The sequence below is a fragment of the Cuculus canorus genome, chromosome 3, assembly GCF_017976375.1.
Source record: "Cuculus canorus isolate bCucCan1 chromosome 3, bCucCan1.pri, whole genome shotgun sequence".
Taxonomy (NCBI): domain Eukaryota; kingdom Metazoa; phylum Chordata; class Aves; order Cuculiformes; family Cuculidae; genus Cuculus; species Cuculus canorus.
The window spans coordinates 21601103-21620011 of NC_071403.1; the positions used below are offsets into that span (position 1 = coordinate 21601103).

General features: G+C 41.6%; 2 protein-coding genes across 7 annotated transcripts in view; one reads left to right on the plus strand and one right to left on the minus strand.

Annotated features, from left to right (window-relative positions):
* Window positions 1-2993, minus strand: part of RARS2 (arginyl-tRNA synthetase 2, mitochondrial) — a 40875-nt gene extending 37882 nt beyond the window's left edge. Inside the window, 3 exon segments of the mRNA XM_054063576.1 lie at window positions 679-778; window positions 1361-1434; window positions 2882-2993. Coding sequence (XP_053919551.1) covers window positions 679-778; window positions 1361-1434; window positions 2882-2920 — 213 coding nt within the window. The 5' untranslated portion in view covers window positions 2921-2993.
* Window positions 2994-3130: 137 nt separating this feature from the next.
* The window catches only part of ORC3 (origin recognition complex subunit 3), a 50765-nt gene continuing 34986 nt past the window's right edge, over window positions 3131-18909 (plus strand). For 2 of the 6 annotated variants that reach the window (XM_054064004.1, XM_054064005.1), the window contains exons 1-6: window positions 3131-3236; window positions 8662-8716; window positions 11382-11479; window positions 15978-16122; window positions 17249-17353; window positions 18125-18279. In XM_054064004.1, coding sequence (XP_053919979.1) covers window positions 3213-3236; window positions 8662-8716; window positions 11382-11479; window positions 15978-16122; window positions 17249-17353; window positions 18125-18279 — 582 coding nt within the window. In that variant the 5' untranslated portion in view covers window positions 3131-3212. The other 4 variants (XM_054064007.1, XM_054064010.1, XM_054064008.1 and 1 more) reach the window with 4 other exon arrangements.

Consider the following 18909-nt stretch of genomic DNA (forward strand, 5'->3'; position numbering starts at 1 on the left):
AGACACACGGAAAAGAATTGTCACCATGACGTTGCAGTCACTGTAACAGATTGCCCAGGGAGGCTGTCAAAGCCTTGGAAGCTTTCAAAGCCGCACAGGATTTCAAAAGTCCTCAGCAACCTCATCCAAAAACCCTTAACAACCCGCACTGAGGAGGAGATGAGAACAGATAACCTCCTAAGGTTCTTTTCAACCTGCATTGTTTTATGGTTCTCGATCACATACAATCTGAGCAACCTGATCTAGTTGAATATGTCCCTACTTCTTGCACGAGAGTTGAACTAGATTAAGGATTTGAAAATCTGGCCTCTCTGACCCACAAGCTAAATTTCTCCACTGCCATCATGGTGCTGGATTTTGCTGTCATTGATTTTTCAAGTCACTGCACATTCAATTGTTTCCTCCAGTTTTGGGCAACAGTACAGATCACAACATGCCCTTTAGATATCCTCCTAATTTCACAAATATTATTTATTCTCAAACTACTTGAAAACAATAATTTCATAGGAAATTCCCTGTGCAGATTCTGTATACAGTTAGGGGACTTTAATGACTAGGGACAGTCATTAAAGTTTTGACCCAAACAGATGCACGGAGAAAGAATATAATTTCTTGCGGCACCTCTAGTCCTCAAGTTTATTATTTCATCAAATATGTAAGATTAATACATTAGCATACTTTTTCAGCTAGTTTCTGAGCTTGAAGATCTTGTGCCAAGTGATTACTAGCACTGTCTCCTGTAACAGAAGAAATGGAAAGCTGGAAATCAGCAACATGCCTGAAAAAAAAAACAGATTAAAATCAGAAAAAACAACCCAAACTGTTGAAATGATGGGGAGATTTGGCTGACTCTGGTTATAACAAGTCTAATTGGTAAACACGCACCAGTCACAGATACTGGGAAGTTCCGTATGGTTAGAAAGCTGCAACAGAAGGTCAAATATCACCTTTGCTCTAATACAAGCAGAAAGTAGATACCGTGGGAATACCATTTCAGAATGAAAAAAAAATGCTCATGAATAAACATAATTTACGTGTTAATATCGTTACACCTCTCAAGCAGGACATTGAAAAAATCCGTAAGAACTCCACATTCAGATCATTAACGCTAAAACATTTTCCATTCAACCACTGCCTATGATTTGTACTGCTTTTTAAACAATTATATTTGTTTTGAGCTTGCTTAAAAAAATACAGCCATTTATTTGGATTTAGGTATCTTCTCATAATTGGATTGGCTTAGGTTTGGGTTTTATTTCTTTTTCCCTAAAGACCTGCTAAGCTCTTCCAATAATCAGATCAACAACAAACAAAATAATAAAATATACTACAATATTGTAAGATAAAGTGAAAACACTACCGTTTCTTGGAGACAGGAACCGCAGATATGGACTGTATTAAACTTTCTGGTGGCAGATCCAAAATCTTTGAAAGCTAAATTTTGATACAGAACAAAGTGGCATCAGCAAAAAAGATCCAGGAAAAATATTGCTCCTTGTTTAAATACTTGTCGGGGTACGTTATTTGTATCTGAAAGCAAATTTCAACCCAAGTAAAAAAAAAAGCAAGTATTTATTAACTATTATGAGCCCTACAAAAAAAAAAAAAGGCAATATAAACCTGAGAAATGTTAAAGGAGCTTTAGAAAAGAAGACAAAATATCAGGTATAGCTGCTTCCCACCCCAGTGAAGGATCCCATCAAACCTCTGCATGCGTTTATCGACCTATGTGCCGCGGCACCTGACTCAGCTTCTCCCGCACTCAGCAAGAGTGGGACAAGGAGCCCCCAGTAAGCCAGGACCTCTCTAAAGAGCACGAATGCCTGGATTCTTCCTGGGATGAGTAGTCTCCCGATTAGAGCAGGTTGCATGAAGCTTTAAGCAAACTGGCCTAGTGGAAGGCGTTCCGGCTCATGGCAAGGGGGCTTGGAACTGGATGCCATTTAAGGTCCCTTCCAACCTAAATCATGATCTTTAAGGTCCCTTCCAACACAAACTATTCTATGATTTTATGATTCTGTGAGGCGTTCAAGATGAGGTTGGGTGAGGCTTTGAGCAACCTGATCCAGTAGGAGGTGTCTTTGCCCATGGCAGGGAGGCTGGAACTGGATGAGGCTTGAGGTGCCTTCCAACCTAAACCAGTCCATGAGGACTACAAGGATGATCCAGAGGGCTGGAGCACCTCTGCTGTGGGAACAGGCTGAGAAACATGGGATTGTTCAGCCTGGAGGAGGCTTCAAGGAGACCTTATAGTAACCTCCCAGTACCTGAAGGAGCTACAGGAAAGCTGGGGAGGGACTTTTGCAAGGGCCTGTACTGACAGGACAGGGGAGAATATCTTTCAATCGGAAGGGGGAGGATTTAGATTAGACATTAGGAGGAAATTCTTCCTGGTGAGAGTGGTGAGACACTGGCACAGGTTGCCCAGGGAAGCTGTGGATGCTCCACCCCTGGAGGTGTTCAAGGCCAGGTTGGATGGGGCCTTGGGCAGCCTGATCTAGTGGGAGGTGTCTCTGCCCATGGCAGGGGGATTGGGACTGGATGATCTTTAAGGTCCCTTCCAACCCAAACTATTCTACGATTCTATGCTTTAAGCCCACAAGGCGGGGAAACTGAATTCACGCGCACTGTGTGCGGGGCACGTGTGTAACTCTCACACAAACACCCCCACACCCCCCCATTTCCCTCCACGAGCCAGGAGGGGGCGGGGCACGGCAGCGCGCGCCAAGCCTCCCGGCAACCAGTCGGACCCAAGCTCGGAACTGGGGGGAGGGAAGGGGAAAAGGGAAGTGGGGGGGATATGGTGAGAGCTTAAATGGAAAGTCTTGGTTATGGGACTCCCCTCCCCCAGGCAAGCTACGGGAAGGGAGCGGCGGCGTACCTGGGAAGCGATGCTCCTCCGAAAGGAACAGGCTGCCATAGCAGAAGGTCGCAGCCGCCCCTTACCTTCGCGCGCCCCCCTCCCCCCCCGTTTTTCTATGCGCCCGCCCAGGGGCGGGCTGGACCGCACCATCTCAAGATGGGGGGGTTGAGAGGGCGAGCCCATCGGTCCCCTTATCACAGTCACCCCATTTCCCCCTCCCCTTTTTCCTTATGCGCCCGCCCCGGGGCGGGTTGGACCGTACCAATTTTTAAGACGGAGGGGGAAGGCGGTAGAGCCTATTGATGCCCTTGCGTGCTTGAGGAAGGGGAGAAGCGCGGAGCAGAGCGAGATGAGCACGTGCTCCGTCTCTAAGGTGCGCGGGGGGGTGGCAGCGCGGGGCTCGGGGGCCGCGGGGGGCACCGAAAATGCCCGCGAATAAACACGCCCTGAGGCTCGCTTGGGAGTTTTAGAAAGCCAGCATCCTTTCATCAGGCCTGGGGGAAGCTGAGAGCTGTGGGAAAACGTGGAATATTCTGAAATAAGCTGTAGCAGCGCTTGGTTTCATCGCAGGAAATGTGTTCTTTGGAAGTTCAGACAGAATGTCCCTCTGACAGCCTGTTTTCTTCAAAATGGTGTTTTTTCCAGGCCCTGTTCGTTCCCTGGAGATGTGTGCGGTCTGATCTGTGCTGAATAGAGGGGTCTTCTTCTGCAGTCGGCTCTGCTCACAGCCTTCGCGGCCTCAAATGTGGGATCAGGCACAGAGCTGGCTCCGAAGCTCAAATTAGCAAGAGTTTTGACTGTTATGAAGTTCATAATGTTAAAACTAGTCCTTGGAAAGTAATAAAACGTGCAACCAGTGAGAGGTGTCCCTGCCCATGGCAGGGGGTTGGAACTGGATATCTGGAAGGTCCCTTCCTTTCCAACCCAAAATGTTCTAGGGTTCTGTGATCTAGGATTCTGCTCAGGAGGAGGGGAAACTGAGTGAGACCTCACCTGGAGTACTGTGTCCAGTTCTGGAATACTCGATATAAGAAGGATATGGAGCTGTTGGAACGGGTCCTGAGGAGGGCTACAAGGATGATCCGGAGCGCTGGAGCACCTCCCATACAAGGACAGGCTGAGAGAGTTGGGGTTGTTCAGCCTGGAGAAGGGAAGACTCTGAGGAGACCTTATAGTGACCTTCCAGTGTTTGAAGGGGCTACAGGAAAGCTGGGGAAGGACTGTTTACAAAGATGTGGAGTGATAGAACTAGGGGCAATGGGTATAAACTGGAGAGGAGAAGATTTAGACTAGACATCAGGAAGAAATCCCTCACAATGAGAGTGGTGAGGCACTGGCACAGGTTGCCCAGGGAAGCTGTGGCTGCCCCATCCCTGGAGGTGTTCAAGGCCAGGTTGGATGGGGCCTTGGGCAGCCTGGTCTGGTGGGAGGTGTCCCTGCCCATGGCAGGGGGGTTGGAACTAGATGGACTTTAAGGTCCCTTCCAACCCAGACTATTCTCTTGATTCTACCCATAAGATTTTGGAGAAAATTTACACATATGCATGCAAGTGGGAAATTCATTCTGTCCCAGCTCTTGTCTCGCTGCAGGTATGATTGATGGAGATCACTCCCTCACTTTGCCTAGGATGATAAGGGGTGCTCGCTTTCTAAAACTCCAAAACGAATCTTACAGAGTTTATTTGCTGGCATTTTTGGTGTCACAGCGAGACAAAAGCTGGTTACAGAAGGTATTTCCTGCTTAGATGCATATTTGTACATTTTCCTAGAAATCTTAAGAGTATTCTATCACTTTCCAAGGACTGATTTTAATGTTGTTATGAACTTGGCAACAGTCAAAACTCTTGCTGTTGGAGCTGGCTCCAGTTCTGCCTGACCTTGCATTTGAGATAGAGGAGGAGACTGCAAACGAAGGTGGTTACAGAAGACACATCTGTTCAGCACAGATCATACTTCACACAAGATGTTATCATCTCCAAAGAATGAACACTGTCTGGAATAACAGTTTGAAAAACATGCTGTCAGAGGGACATTCTGTCTAAATTTCAGAGAAGTCCAGTTACTTAAGGTGAAACCTTACTTTAGCTTAAAAAATATTCCACTTTCTGTAATAGTAGCTACTTCTTGTATCACTTGGAAATGTTCAGGGCCAGGTTGGATGGGGCCTTGGGCAGCCTGGTCTAGTGGGAGGTGTCCCTGCCCATGGCAGTGGGGTTGGAACTCGATAGGCTTTAAGGTGCCTTCCAACCCAGACCATTCTGTGATTCATCTGCTGCCATTTCCCTTGTTGTGTGTGCCCGGGCTCCCCAGTTGCCCTCTTCCACTGTCTGTCATGATTTGGTAGCCCTTCATCCATGCCCTGATGCTCACTTGGTTGAGCTCACACCAGGTGCTCAGCCCTCCTGTTCCACTCCCCCATTCTGTCTTGGCACACAGAAAATGCTCGTGTTTGAAGTAAACCTCACCTAGAATTGAGCTTTAGTGCTGTGGCTACAGGTTTCACCACTTCAGCTGAAGTCTGTTGGCGTCACTTGTTCCTACTGAAACTTTCATTATGTCTTCCTCCAAAAATAATTTCACAGAATCATAGAGTAGTTTGAGTTGGAAGGGACCTTAAAGATTATCCACTTACAAGCCCTCTGCTGTGGGCAGGGACACCTCCCCCCAGACAAGGCTGTTAAAGGCCCCATCCAGCCTGGCATTGAACATCTCCAGGGATGGGGCAGCCACAACCTCTCTGGGCATCCTGTGCCAGCGCCTCACCACCCTCACAAGAAACAATTTTTTCCTAAGATCTAATCTAAATCTTCTCTGTTTCAGCTTAAAACCATTAACTCTTGTCCTGTCCCTGCACTCCTTGATAAAGATAAAACTCCCCAGCTTTCCTGCAGGCCCCCTTTTAAATACTGAAAGGCCACTGTAAGGTCTCTCTGGAGCCTTCTCCAGGCTGAACAACCCAAACTCTCTCAACCTGCTCTCATATGAGTGGTGTTCCAGCCCTCTGATCATTTTCATGGCTGTCCTGTGGACTCACTCTCATAGGTCCATGTCCTTCCTGTGCTGAGGACTCCAGAAATAAACATGGTATTCCAGATAAGGTCTAGTGAGAGCAAAGTAAGGGGGAGAAATAAACATAAAAGTGCTGTCACTCAAATGTAATGTTAAATGTCTATTACCACTTTGGTATTTCTAGGCTGAAAGCTTTAATCTGATCAGGGTTGGCAGCGTCAGTCTTAATATGTAGTGAGACTTTAAATACTGTATTGGAACATTTAACTTATTTCCTATCTTGCTTGATTGTGTAGTGAGCAGTAGCAGTGGTTCACAGCAGGAAGGGATATGCTTTATCATCAGAAGACTCCTCTCCCTTGTATTGTTTTTCACTTAATTGTGTGATATGCAGTTGAATCCTTCGGTGCAGAAGTCACTGTGCAGGTTATTACATTCAGGAGTAAAAAGAAGTACTTCCAAAGAGAGCTAAAGCTTAATCCAGGAGAAGTGGATTTTCTCTTCAAAAGTGGCAGTTGCCATTAAGTAATTTGATATTGAAAGGTGTGTCCCCACCTTGCCTCCTGTGTCTTACATGTAATACTTTGCCATTTTATGTTCTGGTCTCCCCTACATTCAGTGGTGTAGGGTCCGGGCAATCCCTGGTTTCAGTACAGGATGGTGGATGATGTGCTTGAGAGAAGCCCTGCAGAGAAGCACGTGGGGGTGCTGCTTGATGAGAAGCTCAACATGAGCCAGCAATGTACACTCGCAGCCTAGGAGGCCAATCGTATCCTGGGCTGCATCAAAAGAAGTGTGGCCAGCAGGTCGAAGGAGGTGATTCTGCCCCTCTATTCCTCTCTTGTGAGACCTCATCTGGAATATTGTGTCCAGTTCTGGAATCCTCACCATAAGAAGGATATGGAGCTGTTGGAACAGGTCCAGAGGACGGCTACAAGGATGATCTGAGGGCTGGAGCACCTTCCCTACAAGGACAGGCTGAGAGAAGTGGGGTTGTTCAGCCTGGAGAAGAGAAGGGTCAAAGGAGATCTTATACTGACCTTTCAGTACCTGAAAGGGGCTACAAGAAAGCTGTGGAGGTACTGTTCACAAAGGCTTGTAGTGATAGGACGAGGGGGAATGGGTATAAACTGGAGAGGAGCGGGTTTAGGCTAGACTTAAGGAAGAATTTCTTCACGATGAGAGCGGTGAAGCTCTGGAACGGGTTGCCCAGGGAAGTTGTGGCTGCGCCATCCTTGGAGGTGTTCAAGGCCAGGTTGGATGTGGCCTTGGGCAGCCTGATCTAGTGGGAGATGTCCCTGCCCATGGCAGGGGAGTTGGAACTAGATGATCTTTAAGGTCCCTTTCAACCCAAACTATTCTATGATCCAGTGCTTTTATAAAGCATTAAATAATATTTATGTTTCATTTGACTTAAGCATACATTTTTCTTCTTTTATATAAATGCTTTATACTTATTTTAGCCAATTCCAGTTGTTCTCTTGTGAATTACTGTTCTGACGTGTTATGCGTATGCAGCATAAATAAGGCCGTAGCATAACTTTGTAGTGGAGTTGTTTCAAAATGTTTAGGCTTTGTAGAATAACCATAACTTTTTTCCATCTGGTTTTAGATGGCTGCTAATATGTGTGGTAAAACAGAAAGTATCTGAAAGCATCTCCAATACATAAGGCTGTTTTTCAGAGGAGGCAGATGTTGTTATCAGTGTGTTAGTGGAACTTTTTCTTTGTATCAGAAGGGAAATAGCATGGCCAAAGTCACCCAGTGGACTAATGGCTGTGATTACATTGAATATACCTCTGGAGTGTTATTTTCACTAGATGATTCTTATGCTAGTGGCTAACTGTCCTAGCTTGAGTTCAGGAATCTTTGCTTATATAAGCATCCCTATTAAGAAATATGATTGAATCAGTCCGTTAATCTGTCTTGAACATTTTGTGTGTTTCCTTCCCCCTTGCTGTAGCACAAGAACCTCACAGTGAGAGTTGGGGAATTCATATTAATTAGGAAATAGAAGAAATTATTTTAAGTCTTCCAGAGATGTTAGCTTCTATTTGAGAGGATGGGGGAACACGTTTCAGATTTTCTAGAGGAATATATATAAAAAAAATCTTGCAGAATTCAAAGCTTAATACTTGTGTTTTATTTTCTTCTCATTTCTGATGAGATGGGAGATGGCTTCTGTCTGGAGGACTTGCTTGGAGCCAGGGTTTTTATTTATCTGAACCTTTTCCAAACCATTTATCATTCTACTTCTAACCATCTTTACTTTTTCGAGTTGGGATGCACTTGTCCTCTGTAGCTAGGGTGTGTCATTGGCTTTTGTAAGTGGCTTAGTAATTCCCATTACATTGTTCTGGATGACCTTTTCTATGCATCCTAGCCTCTTGCTTTTTCTTTAGTTCTGTTTTTAACTGAATCTGTACTGAGAAACCTCTATTGATGTGTCCCCAGGGAATTGTTTCCTCTTAATTCTGAACCTGTTGGAGGTTATGAAATGTTTAAAGAATCTGCTGCTGTTTTAGTGGATGGTTGAATTAAAGAACATAATGGAAAGATGAAAAAGTTCCTTCCAGAAATGATGAGATACTGTTTCCACGGGTGTACCAGCTTGAAACAGGAATATAAAGGGGCAGCATGGAAACTGTTATCCTTCAGATGCTGTCAATTCAGTTCAAATTGTTGGTTTAATGGAGCAAGCACTAAAATTAAAGGAGAATAAAGGGGCCTCAGGAGCCAGTCAGAGTGATGCTGATAGTGAAGTTTATATTTTTTTTGCTGTTCTCTAGGGCTGCTTTGTTTTTAAACCAAGTCCAAAGAAGAGAAGAGTGTCTCAGAAAACAGGTTAGTGCACTTTGATATGTGTGCCTGTGCTTGAAGGTTCCTGGAAAGTTCACTGCATCTGACTGATTTCTGCCATAGCTGCGTGAGGATTTCTGTTGCTCCTTGATGTCAATATTGTTGAAAAGTCACTTCTTTGGAGGAACAAATTGTTGGCTAGTGTAAATGTTTTTTATACAGACTATCCACATTGTATAGAGCTACCTGTGTCTTTGCAATTTTTTTTTTTACAATAGAACTCCTTTTCATGCCACATCTGAAGGGTTTCAATGAGCCACTTTTAAGATATAGGAGTCAGAAATGATATCCCATTCATAAGTATTATCATATTCTGAGTATTTTGCCTAAGTTTCTTGAGGAAAAGAAGAAAGAAAAGCTGTTTGTGAAGATTCCGTGGCTACTGTCCACTGGTATTTGTTGCATATATTTTTTCCAGCCTATATGCTGTGTATACAGGTCTCTTGTCATTTAAGGAAGACTGACAAGGACTGGCTCTTGTTGGGGCCACAAATAATGCTGGTTGAATAGTTGCTGTTTGAGATTTGGTTAGTAAACTTACTGTTCTTATCCCCAGGTTAAACTTTTCTTGGCATTACCAGAGCTGTCAAAAGGTGTGACGATTTGTAGTAAAAAAAAAAGAGAACAAAACAGTGGAGGGGAAAGTAATAAGGCCAGATTTTTGTGGAAGTTGCCATAGGCTCATTCATTACCAAAGTGACTTACTGTAACACCTGCTTTAAAAGTAATCCCAAATTATTTTTTTTGTGAGAGTCGGCACATCTGCAGCTCAGGGAATGAGATGAGGGAATTAAAATCCAGTCTGTTGTTCCAAATCCTTGCAAGGTAAATAAACCAGCAACCAAGACTGAGGCACTTCAATCACATTGAAATTTTACCCTCTACTGGATATTAATGTTTTTGATTTTGCAAGATTAGTAATGCTTGGTTAAATCGTACTACACATGTTGTTCTCCTTAGCAAATGTGTTGAGACAGAAAAATAAATGTGACTGAACTACCCCTAAAAGAGCAGCAGAGGTGAGCTGGTTTGGCTGCTCACAGCAGTTGGTTAGAAGGATGTTCTAAATAATCAGTATTTTGACATGCATCCATCCAGCTTCAAAACCCAAACCTGTCAAGTGTGAGGTTTCAGTTGTGAAACATCACAGTGTTGATAGCTGATAATACTGTTGCACCCCACAAAAGGCCTCCTGTGCATGTTTGCACCTATTGTATGAGTTTTGGTAGTATAAAAAAACCGTTATGCCTTGCAGTATTACCAATAATGCAGTGACTGGATTTTCTTTAACTTAAAAGCCTAAGACCTGTGTAATCAGTGGGCTATGTATTTTAAGGGATTTTTCTTAGGGATACAAATGAAGTGTTAGTTTAGGGGGGACAGTGAGAATGGAGGATGAATGATGGCTCTTGTTCATCGTTTACCAAGATGTTATGGGTGTCTTTAATGCTTTGGGAGACTGACTATTTTTGTCAACTGGCTCTTTTCTAGACATCAGACCACTGCTGATGCTCCACTGAATGGCTACCACATGGACATTAATGGCTAGCAAATTAAATTTTGTATGTGTATGAGTTTGGAAGGAAAAACAATTTTTATTTTTATTGTCATAGCAACAGTTAACAGGTTGCTTACTTAACCTTCAGTCTTCTTCCAGGTGGGGTTAGTCAAGCATTAAACTGACACTAGGCCTGCTAAATGTATTCTGGGAGTGGTGATTCCAAGCTCGTGCTGCTTTTTTTTTTTCTTGTTTGTGGGGTGTTTTTTTTGTTGTTGCTGTTATAGGAAATGTAGACTATGTGAACGTGGGAGGAAAAACAATGAGAAAAATCGCACTCAGTTGTAGTAGTTTATACTCAGTCTCCCATTTTACTCCCAGCTCTCTTTCCTTCTTAGTTGGAAGCAAGTAGAGAGTTTCCTTACTGACATCAGTGAGGCAGAGCAGCACCTGGGAAGCCAGATATATTCAGAAAATGGGCCAAGACGCCATATTACCTAAAAGGATCCGATTGTCCTTTTCTTTTTCATAAACAGCATGTATAGAAGTGAGAGGCAATTTAGAAGTGAGACAGAAATGTAGGCCTTGTTTGTGCTTGAGAGTTTTGCTGGCATAGTTGTGCTGGTTAAATGTATTTAAAAAAATATATATATCTGTATTTCACGTAACCCAGCAGTCCTTGCCTAGTGTACGTAACTATTTTCAGGAAACTGGTATTAAATGTGTCTTCTCTGGGGAATGGAAAGGATTTTCGTGTTCTTGCAAGACTTTATGGTTTGTGTCTGACTTTAATAGTGAAGAACTGAGTATGTAAGAGATGAAAGAGACCCACAAAACTTTCTGAAGCAAGGGAAAGATTTTTTAAAATTCTATTTCATTTCAATACTAGTCTATTTGCTCTCATTTAGCCTTTAGCTCATCTGGGACTTGAGATGGAAGACAGTTCTTTACCTTTTGCCTGCATACTTGGATAACAGTTTGTGCTTGTCTTCTTGCTTATTCTGCTAGATGCCTGCAGTTAATTAATTGGTTAACAGAAAAGTCATTTCCTTGAGATATGTGCATATAGTAAAATGTTCTTGTTACAGTTGAGTGCTTCATTTTCTTCTCAACAGAAAAAAATAGTCTTATTTGTGCTTTCTATCTTTCTAGATCATGATTTCAGAGGAAGAACTGATGATTCAGAGGATGTCAAGTTGCGGTTTGCTACTTGTCAGTCCTTATGGAATCAGATGAAATTGGAAACAGAGGTGAGTCTTACACCTACTACCAAAGCAGTGGTTTGCATTTACAACATTGCTGCTTGCTTCTTTCTTTCAGGAGATCTTCTTTTTTACACCCGTAAAAGGGCAATTGGGTAAAGCAATAAAAGAGTAGAAATACTGACTGAGACTGAACCCCCTGTCCAGAATATAAAATAATAATAATAAACCCATCAATTACACGTTATTTCTAACTACACAACTACGTGCTTCTGGTATTTCAAGCTGCTGCTTCAAAGCTTCTCTTCTTACTAATTTTCTTTTTTATTAATTCCTGGCATACTGCTGTTCTACTCTCATTTCAGTTCCGTGCTTGCCAGCTGCTCTTGACCACAGTGTTAAAGGGTTCATAGCAGCCCAGGTTTCACAGTGGATTTATATGAATACGTCTGTATGGATGTCAAATACTGAATGACACAGCTGTGGGCCTCATCTGTTGAATTACTATGGGCAATGTCAATGGGGCTGCTTAGGTGGGGATTTGAGTTAATTTTGTACTGAACTGTGGCCTCTTAGTTGTTGTGTGTTAGACGGAATGCTGCTGTTGTGCTCCTATAGCCAACTGGCTTGTATTATAGTATGAGTAACTGCATCCCTACAGCAGGGATTTCCTCTTCTCGTCAGGGTCAAGGATTCTGGGCAAGTATTCCGTACTTCTCTGCCTGCTGTTGGGCTCTAGACATCATGAGATTTTTTTTCCAAAGTTTGTTTTGGGATGAGCAGTAGAAGCCAGCTGGATGTAGCTTACACTCTGGACCCTTGGACTAAATTCCTCTAGTTTTATTCCAATTATTCCATGATCCTGCTCGCTTTAACTAGTCAGCACCCTTTTCAAACCACAACTAGCCAGGCTGAGCAACACAGTACACAACATCAGGGTGCTGATACAGAGAACACACAGAAGCTTGTAGAGGGAATATTTGGTATATTTGAATATTTGGAGCCAACTGCTCCCACTTGATGTGTTAGCTACCAGCACTGGCAGCAGTGTTGGCAGGTGCACCAGAAACTGCCTTGTCAGCTACACAGTGGACTACAGGGATGGTAACATTCTGTAGCTTCTCTTGGAAGACATTTTCTTGGATCTTATTTCTTTGGCACAGCATTGTCAAGGCTTTTAAGACAGTGCTTCTAGATCACCAACTGTGGCTGCAGGATTTTCAAGCTGAAGAAGCATTCCTTTTTTTCCTAGTGTTCTACAAGGATTTTTCCCAGAGCAGCAGGCACTGCCCGTCATAGCAAAAGCTTCCTTAACCACTCAGAAGCACCGAGTCATTGCCATCTGCAAAATCATAATTCTTTCCTGTTCTAAATTGCCTACGCTTGTTTTCTTTGAGGCTGCTAGGAGTTTGCCAAATACTTTCCTCTGTTCTTCTCTTGATGGAAGACAGTTCATACCACATTGACAAACTTAAATGGGCCTTGTCTTAGAGATTGATTTGCCCAGGGACAGATTATCTGCAGTTACTTTTGCTGCTACTCATAGAATTTTCTTGATATAGCTTCTGGAGAATCTCTGATATTTTTCCTACTGAGATTTGAATTGCCATCATTTTATCCCACTGTTGGAAAACTTGGAGGTAATAGTGGTTCTTACATATAAAGTTGTGTAGTAATTCAGGTTGGAAGGGACCTTAGAAAGTCTCTAGTCTGAACTCCTGCTCAAAGCAGCAGCATCTGTGTGAGGTCAGACCACGTAGGTGAGCGCTTTATCCAGTCAGAATTTTGTTTCTTATATACTTTCAAACCCTGGTGCAGTAAACCTGATCCATGACAGAATACCTGGGAAGTGTTTGGCTTGCTTGTTTGGACTTCTGTTCTAGGGGTTCTGTTCTAAGGGAGCCTAGCAGGATGTTCTCTGAAGTTTTTTGCCAGAATACTGCTACCTGATGATTTGTTGGTGGGCCGTGTGCTTGTGCTAGTGTTTTCCTAGTTCGCTCGTATCTACTGGAGGTCTTGAACAGGGAAGAGGAATTGACTAACCCTTTCAGGCTTCTCACAACATGAAAAGCTGGCAAAAGTACTGCAGAAACTGTCCTTCATTTTTGGAAGGTGAATTGTGGACCTTTTTTGTTTTCATGTGGCAAGGTGTCCCGGTTTGACCTTTGCAGTCAGCAGTGGCCTTGCAGATGTTCTTAGTGTGATACATCTCATCAAGTGCATTCAGAAACATTCCCTTCCTGTAAGGTGAGGGCTTCCAGTTGTGCTACCATGATCCAAGTTAGAAACAAAAAGCCTAAGTACAGGGCTTTAATCTGTAAGTTTACATTAATGTGCAGATAATGGTTTTCAGACCACACAACAGATAGTCGTGACCAAAGCCCGTGTCAGCACGCACCGAGCTTCCAATTTGCATGGCTTTTCCACAGTGAGGCTGTGTCATCCAAGTAAATGTGTTGGTCACTTGAGACACAGAGCAGCCTAGTGTGCTTTCTGGAACCCTACTAAAATAATGCTATTAACAAAGTCGTTTTGAGAAGACTGATGGATTTTAAGAAAGCTTAAGTACATGTGTAGACTGAATTCCATTGTCACAAGTGTGCATTGGAAGAATAACATATACTATAACCATGCAAAGTAAGGATTTACGTTGTTCTTAGGGCAGCTTAGTGAAAATGTGTACAGTGATGATCAGAAGAAGCTCAAGGTCTGATGGGTTCTGAAGCAGAAGCTTGGAGAATTATTATGGGACATATGGCTATAAAGGAGCTGTTGTGATGCATTTTTAAAGCTGATGATATAAACTCTTCTTATTAAAAATGCCATTTAACAGTTTTTTCTGAATTGATGTAGAATTTATCAGGTGGGACCTCAAAGGTGCACAGTCAACATCAGAAAGGCCAGAAGAATATTTTTAATAAGTAGGGGGTGAAAAGGGTAAGATTACTTGATGTAAAATTTTAAGAGTTGTTCAGGAGAGCAAGAGGAAATGGAGCTCAGGTTTTTGAGCAGGCACCACGTGCAACCTCCTGGAGATGTCGCTTTAACTTCTTTGGTAGCTGCCTCATCAATGCTGCTAGCAACAGCCTTTGCCACTTCATTTAAAATCAAGTTCCCTATTGTGTGTGTCACCTCTTGTTGCTAAGAAATCTTGTTGATGATTTTATTTGGGGCAGGGGGTTAATCTTGTTGCTAATATCTATGTTCTAGAGTATATATTGGTATCTTGAACTTCAGAGTACAGTTTGTATTTTTGTCTTGTTTTAGCAGAAGGCGTATCTTGGATTAAAGACGTGTTTTCAAAGGCACATACATAATAAAAGACATACAAAATGCTGCCTGTATGTGTCTGCCTTTGAAAGTTTTATCCTCTACACTTTCTTTTGCCTTTCCATATATTCCTGCAGATACATATTCTTGTATGAAAATCATCCTGAAGGGCAAAAGACAATATAATAAATGTGGCAGTCATGTGTTTAGTATTTTTTCGTATAAAATATACTTAATGCTTTCCTTTATTATTGTCTTCAATCCTGAATGAGATTTGGTGGAGCTGAATGTTTGCTCTTGATACGAAAAATGCTGGCAAATAAAACTCTCTAAGGCCCTTTTTGGAATTTTTGAAAGCAAGCATCCTTTATCAGCCTGGGCAGTATGCTGGAGTGATCTCCCTCAATCCTGCAATGAGACAAGAGCTAGTTAAAGAATGTATTTCCCACTTATATGCACATGTATAAATTTTCCCAGAAAATATTATGCATGTTCTATTACTTTCCAAGGTCTAATTTTAATGTTATGAAACTTCCAACAGTCAGAACTCTTACTAATTTGGAACTGGATCCAGCTCTCTCCTTGACCTTGGCTTTAAGATAGATGAAAACTCCAAACAGAGGTGATTACGGAAGAAGAGACATCTGTTCAGCACAGATCAGACTTAACACAAGACGTTATCTTTAAGGAACGAACCATGTCTAGAAAACACTGTTGTAAGGAAAACATGCTGTCAGAGGGACATTCTGTCTAACTTTCAAACACCACAACTGCTTAGATGAAACTTAACTGTACTGTAGTTTAAATCAAAATATTTCACTTTGAAACATTCTACATATTGTATCACTCTCATATAGATTTCTCAGAAAAATGTTTACAGATGTTTTTAAGCCAAGAGAAATAATAGGAGTTTTCATGAACACTCTTCAGAAACCTAGTATATTGTTTTATTTCTCCTACGTCACTTACACATTGTCAGTATCTTTTTGTTTTTTCTTCTTCTTTAAAACCTGAGATGTGACAACATGTTTAAGCTCATTTGCTTTCCAAGTTATTGTTGAGACGTTTGACCAGAAGCTTCAGGAGGGGAAACATCTCTGTTTGCCACACAGCGAATAAATTAGCATATTTCTAATTCACAGGAGAACTTAGTGCTACTTAAAATTTTACCCTGGAGTTATAAATTTTAAAAATTATGCAGGGAAGGGTAGGAAAAGGAAGATATTCTGGTCTGTCCACACTTCTATAAATAAAATCTCTCTGTGTTTGTTTACAGCAAGTACAGGAAGACTTGAATAAGCAGCTATTCGATAACCTAGTAAGTTTTTTGAGGCGGTCTCATTCTGAGTCTCAAGAGAAGGCAACAGAATGGACTTGTCAGATGAAGACCAGAGAAATCCCTACTGCAGCTCTTGTCTTAGGTAATTTTTTAAAGATATATTTTCATATGTACATGTGCTTAAAACTGACACAGATCAAATAAAAATACATTGCTGATTTCAAAAAATTACTGCAAGCAATATCGCTTCAGAAATGTTAATGAGATGAAGCACTATAAAACCTCCTTCTGCTTTGTCTTCGTGCATAATAGTGCAGTGAGGTAACACCTCCCCAAAAGGTCTGTCTTAGGCAGCTGGTAGTGATTTGGATATTTTTTTTTTTCCTGATGCACTGGAGATGCTTTGATTCTGTCCCTGTTTCTGCCACCAACACGCTTGGTTGGTGACGCACGCTTGATGATGTTCTGAAGTCTGTCATCGTTTTTTTTCCTTCTCCCCCTCCTTTATTTCAGAGGGTTGTAACTAATCCTAAACCTGGGTCAAGGCAGCCTACTTGCGTTTTCAGTGGATTGTTTTGGGTGTCTAAAATCGGGCCTAAGCTTCAAATTTACCATGTGAGCACTAATAAAGCCTGAAAGGTAGTCTACTTTTCTAGGCAGCAGAAAGTGAGAAGTTCCTGCTCTGAATATTTCTGTGGGAGAAGCTGTGAATTGCGTTCTGGAGGGGCTTGTTCTTCCTTTTTGTTAACTAAACATGTTGACAAAGCCAGTAAATATTGAGTAGTTCATGGTAAATTCAGGCTGTAGTTCATAGTAACTCATAGTTTTCTTCCTTATGCAAGACATTTGAGGATCTGGGTCTCGGGCATATGCGCTGCTCTTCTAGAGAAGGTGAATTCCATCTTCTTGTCTGCAGGCCTTACATGACTGTGGATGGCTTCTGAGGGTATGAGGAGCAGGGAAGTTAGAAAACAAATCCTACTCCTTGCACGTTTGCACCCTTGAGAAATCTTTCTTTAAAAAAAAAAAATGACTGTATGAGGGGTCTTTGTAGTGATTCCCTGTTCCTTATAATCAGCTAATATTAACATATTTGTCTAATCTTGTGCTAGTGTTTCATCTTTCCTCATAGGTGATGTGGTGCTTTTCATTCCTGCCTTGAATATTTAAGGTATCTTCTGTTTTTTTGTCTGCTGTCCAGTTTATTTTCTATTGCTGTGGTCACAAATCACAAGAAAAATGCCCTTTAAAGTTTGTCTTTTTTCTAGGTGTAAATGTTACAGATCATGACTTGACTTTTAGAAGTCTCTCAGAAGTCCTTCAGAATAGTGTTACTCCTTACATAGCCTTACTGGAAGCCAAAGATTGCCCAGGTAAATACTGCAATAGCTTTGCTTCTTCATCTGAATAAGCTGTCAGTTGGCTAGAAATTCTAACTTTTGCCCACAAATGTAAGTATAATGGGATGGAGGGATATTGAAGACTTTCTGAAGATTTGCTCAATCCTCTGTGAGCATAGCAGTAATGCCTGCTGTATTTTAAGAGGTATCCAGTTCTGATTAAAACATTTAAATTTGGATTACTACTTAGTTGTAGCGTAAATGTCAAGAGCACGCTGCTTGGTGTATTGAATTGGTACATGTTGAAATTGTGAGTTGGTTTTCCTCTTGTTTAATTGAACAGTGTATGTATGTATTCCACTTTCTAAATGCTTAAAGTCACATTATTACAGTGAGGGAACGGGTAGGATAAAATTTTGTTCCACTCTGTGCTCCTTTTTTATTTTTCAAGTGAAAAAAGATAGAAATCACTTAAGGCATCCCCAGATCTATGGTTTGGCTGCCTAATCTATTCTTAGGTCGCTCTAATAGTGTGTGGCTGGAGTTCAGGAAGGGTGCATTTCCTAACCTGAACTGTTGTTCTGGGCAAATTAATAGGATAACTTCTGTTGCATTAGCAATGGGCTTATCATGAATACTTTCAAGGTTTCTGGAGCATGAGGTGTGTATTCTAGAGAGAGAAGAATAATTAGAGACGTGAAAAATATTAAGTGATAACTTGGGTAATTTTTTAGAGTATGAGTTGGAGAAGTGTTATTGAATAACCAAATGTCTTTGCTGTGTGTCTAAAAATGTGTTGTGAAGGCATAAAAAATCTGATGCAGAAGCTGATAGGGCAGCTGATGAACTGCTATGTAGATGTGGACTCGTTTGAAGATGAGGACTATGTGCAGGTTTCCCAGAATAGAATACGTTGTTCAATGACTTCTCTTATCAACTGGTATGGGAGTGTAACAAAGGTATGATTTTTTTCTTTTGTATTACCAGCTTATGAAAAAGCCTGATCTATAGATGATTTTGAAAAAGAAATTGGATGACCCAAATTTCTGCCATGGTGAAAAAAATGCCAAAAGTTAGTTTCTCGTTTAACACTAAAAATAACTGAGATTGAGTTGATTTGAATATAAATCTGTAGCATATGTAGCAAATGTGGAGTTACTTTCTGATGAGTTATCAGTGTCAGGATTCTGAAAACCAAACAAAAAGCACTAGTTTATCATATATTTAATTGGGAACTAGAATCTTAAAATGCAGTATCAACTTCATGCCAGATGGTTTTCTCCCAGGAGTGCTGAGATGTTTTGCTTATTGAAACAAAACTTTAAGAAAGAACAGCCATTCAGGGGAAAGGCGCCGTATTAGTGCTAATGTGCCATTATGTCATCTGCAGCCCACGCCACATTGGCAAGCAGTGAGAAAATTATTTCCAAAATGTTTTTGTATCTTTGTATTTGGTAAAGCTAATGAAGTTTTAAGTCTCGTTTCCGTTGCAAAATCAGTTTGAACCTTCTGTTTATGATGACTTCATCAGAGCAGTGTGTTAAATAAAAGTTTAATGAGTACCTCCTCTTCTTATTACTGGGTAAAGA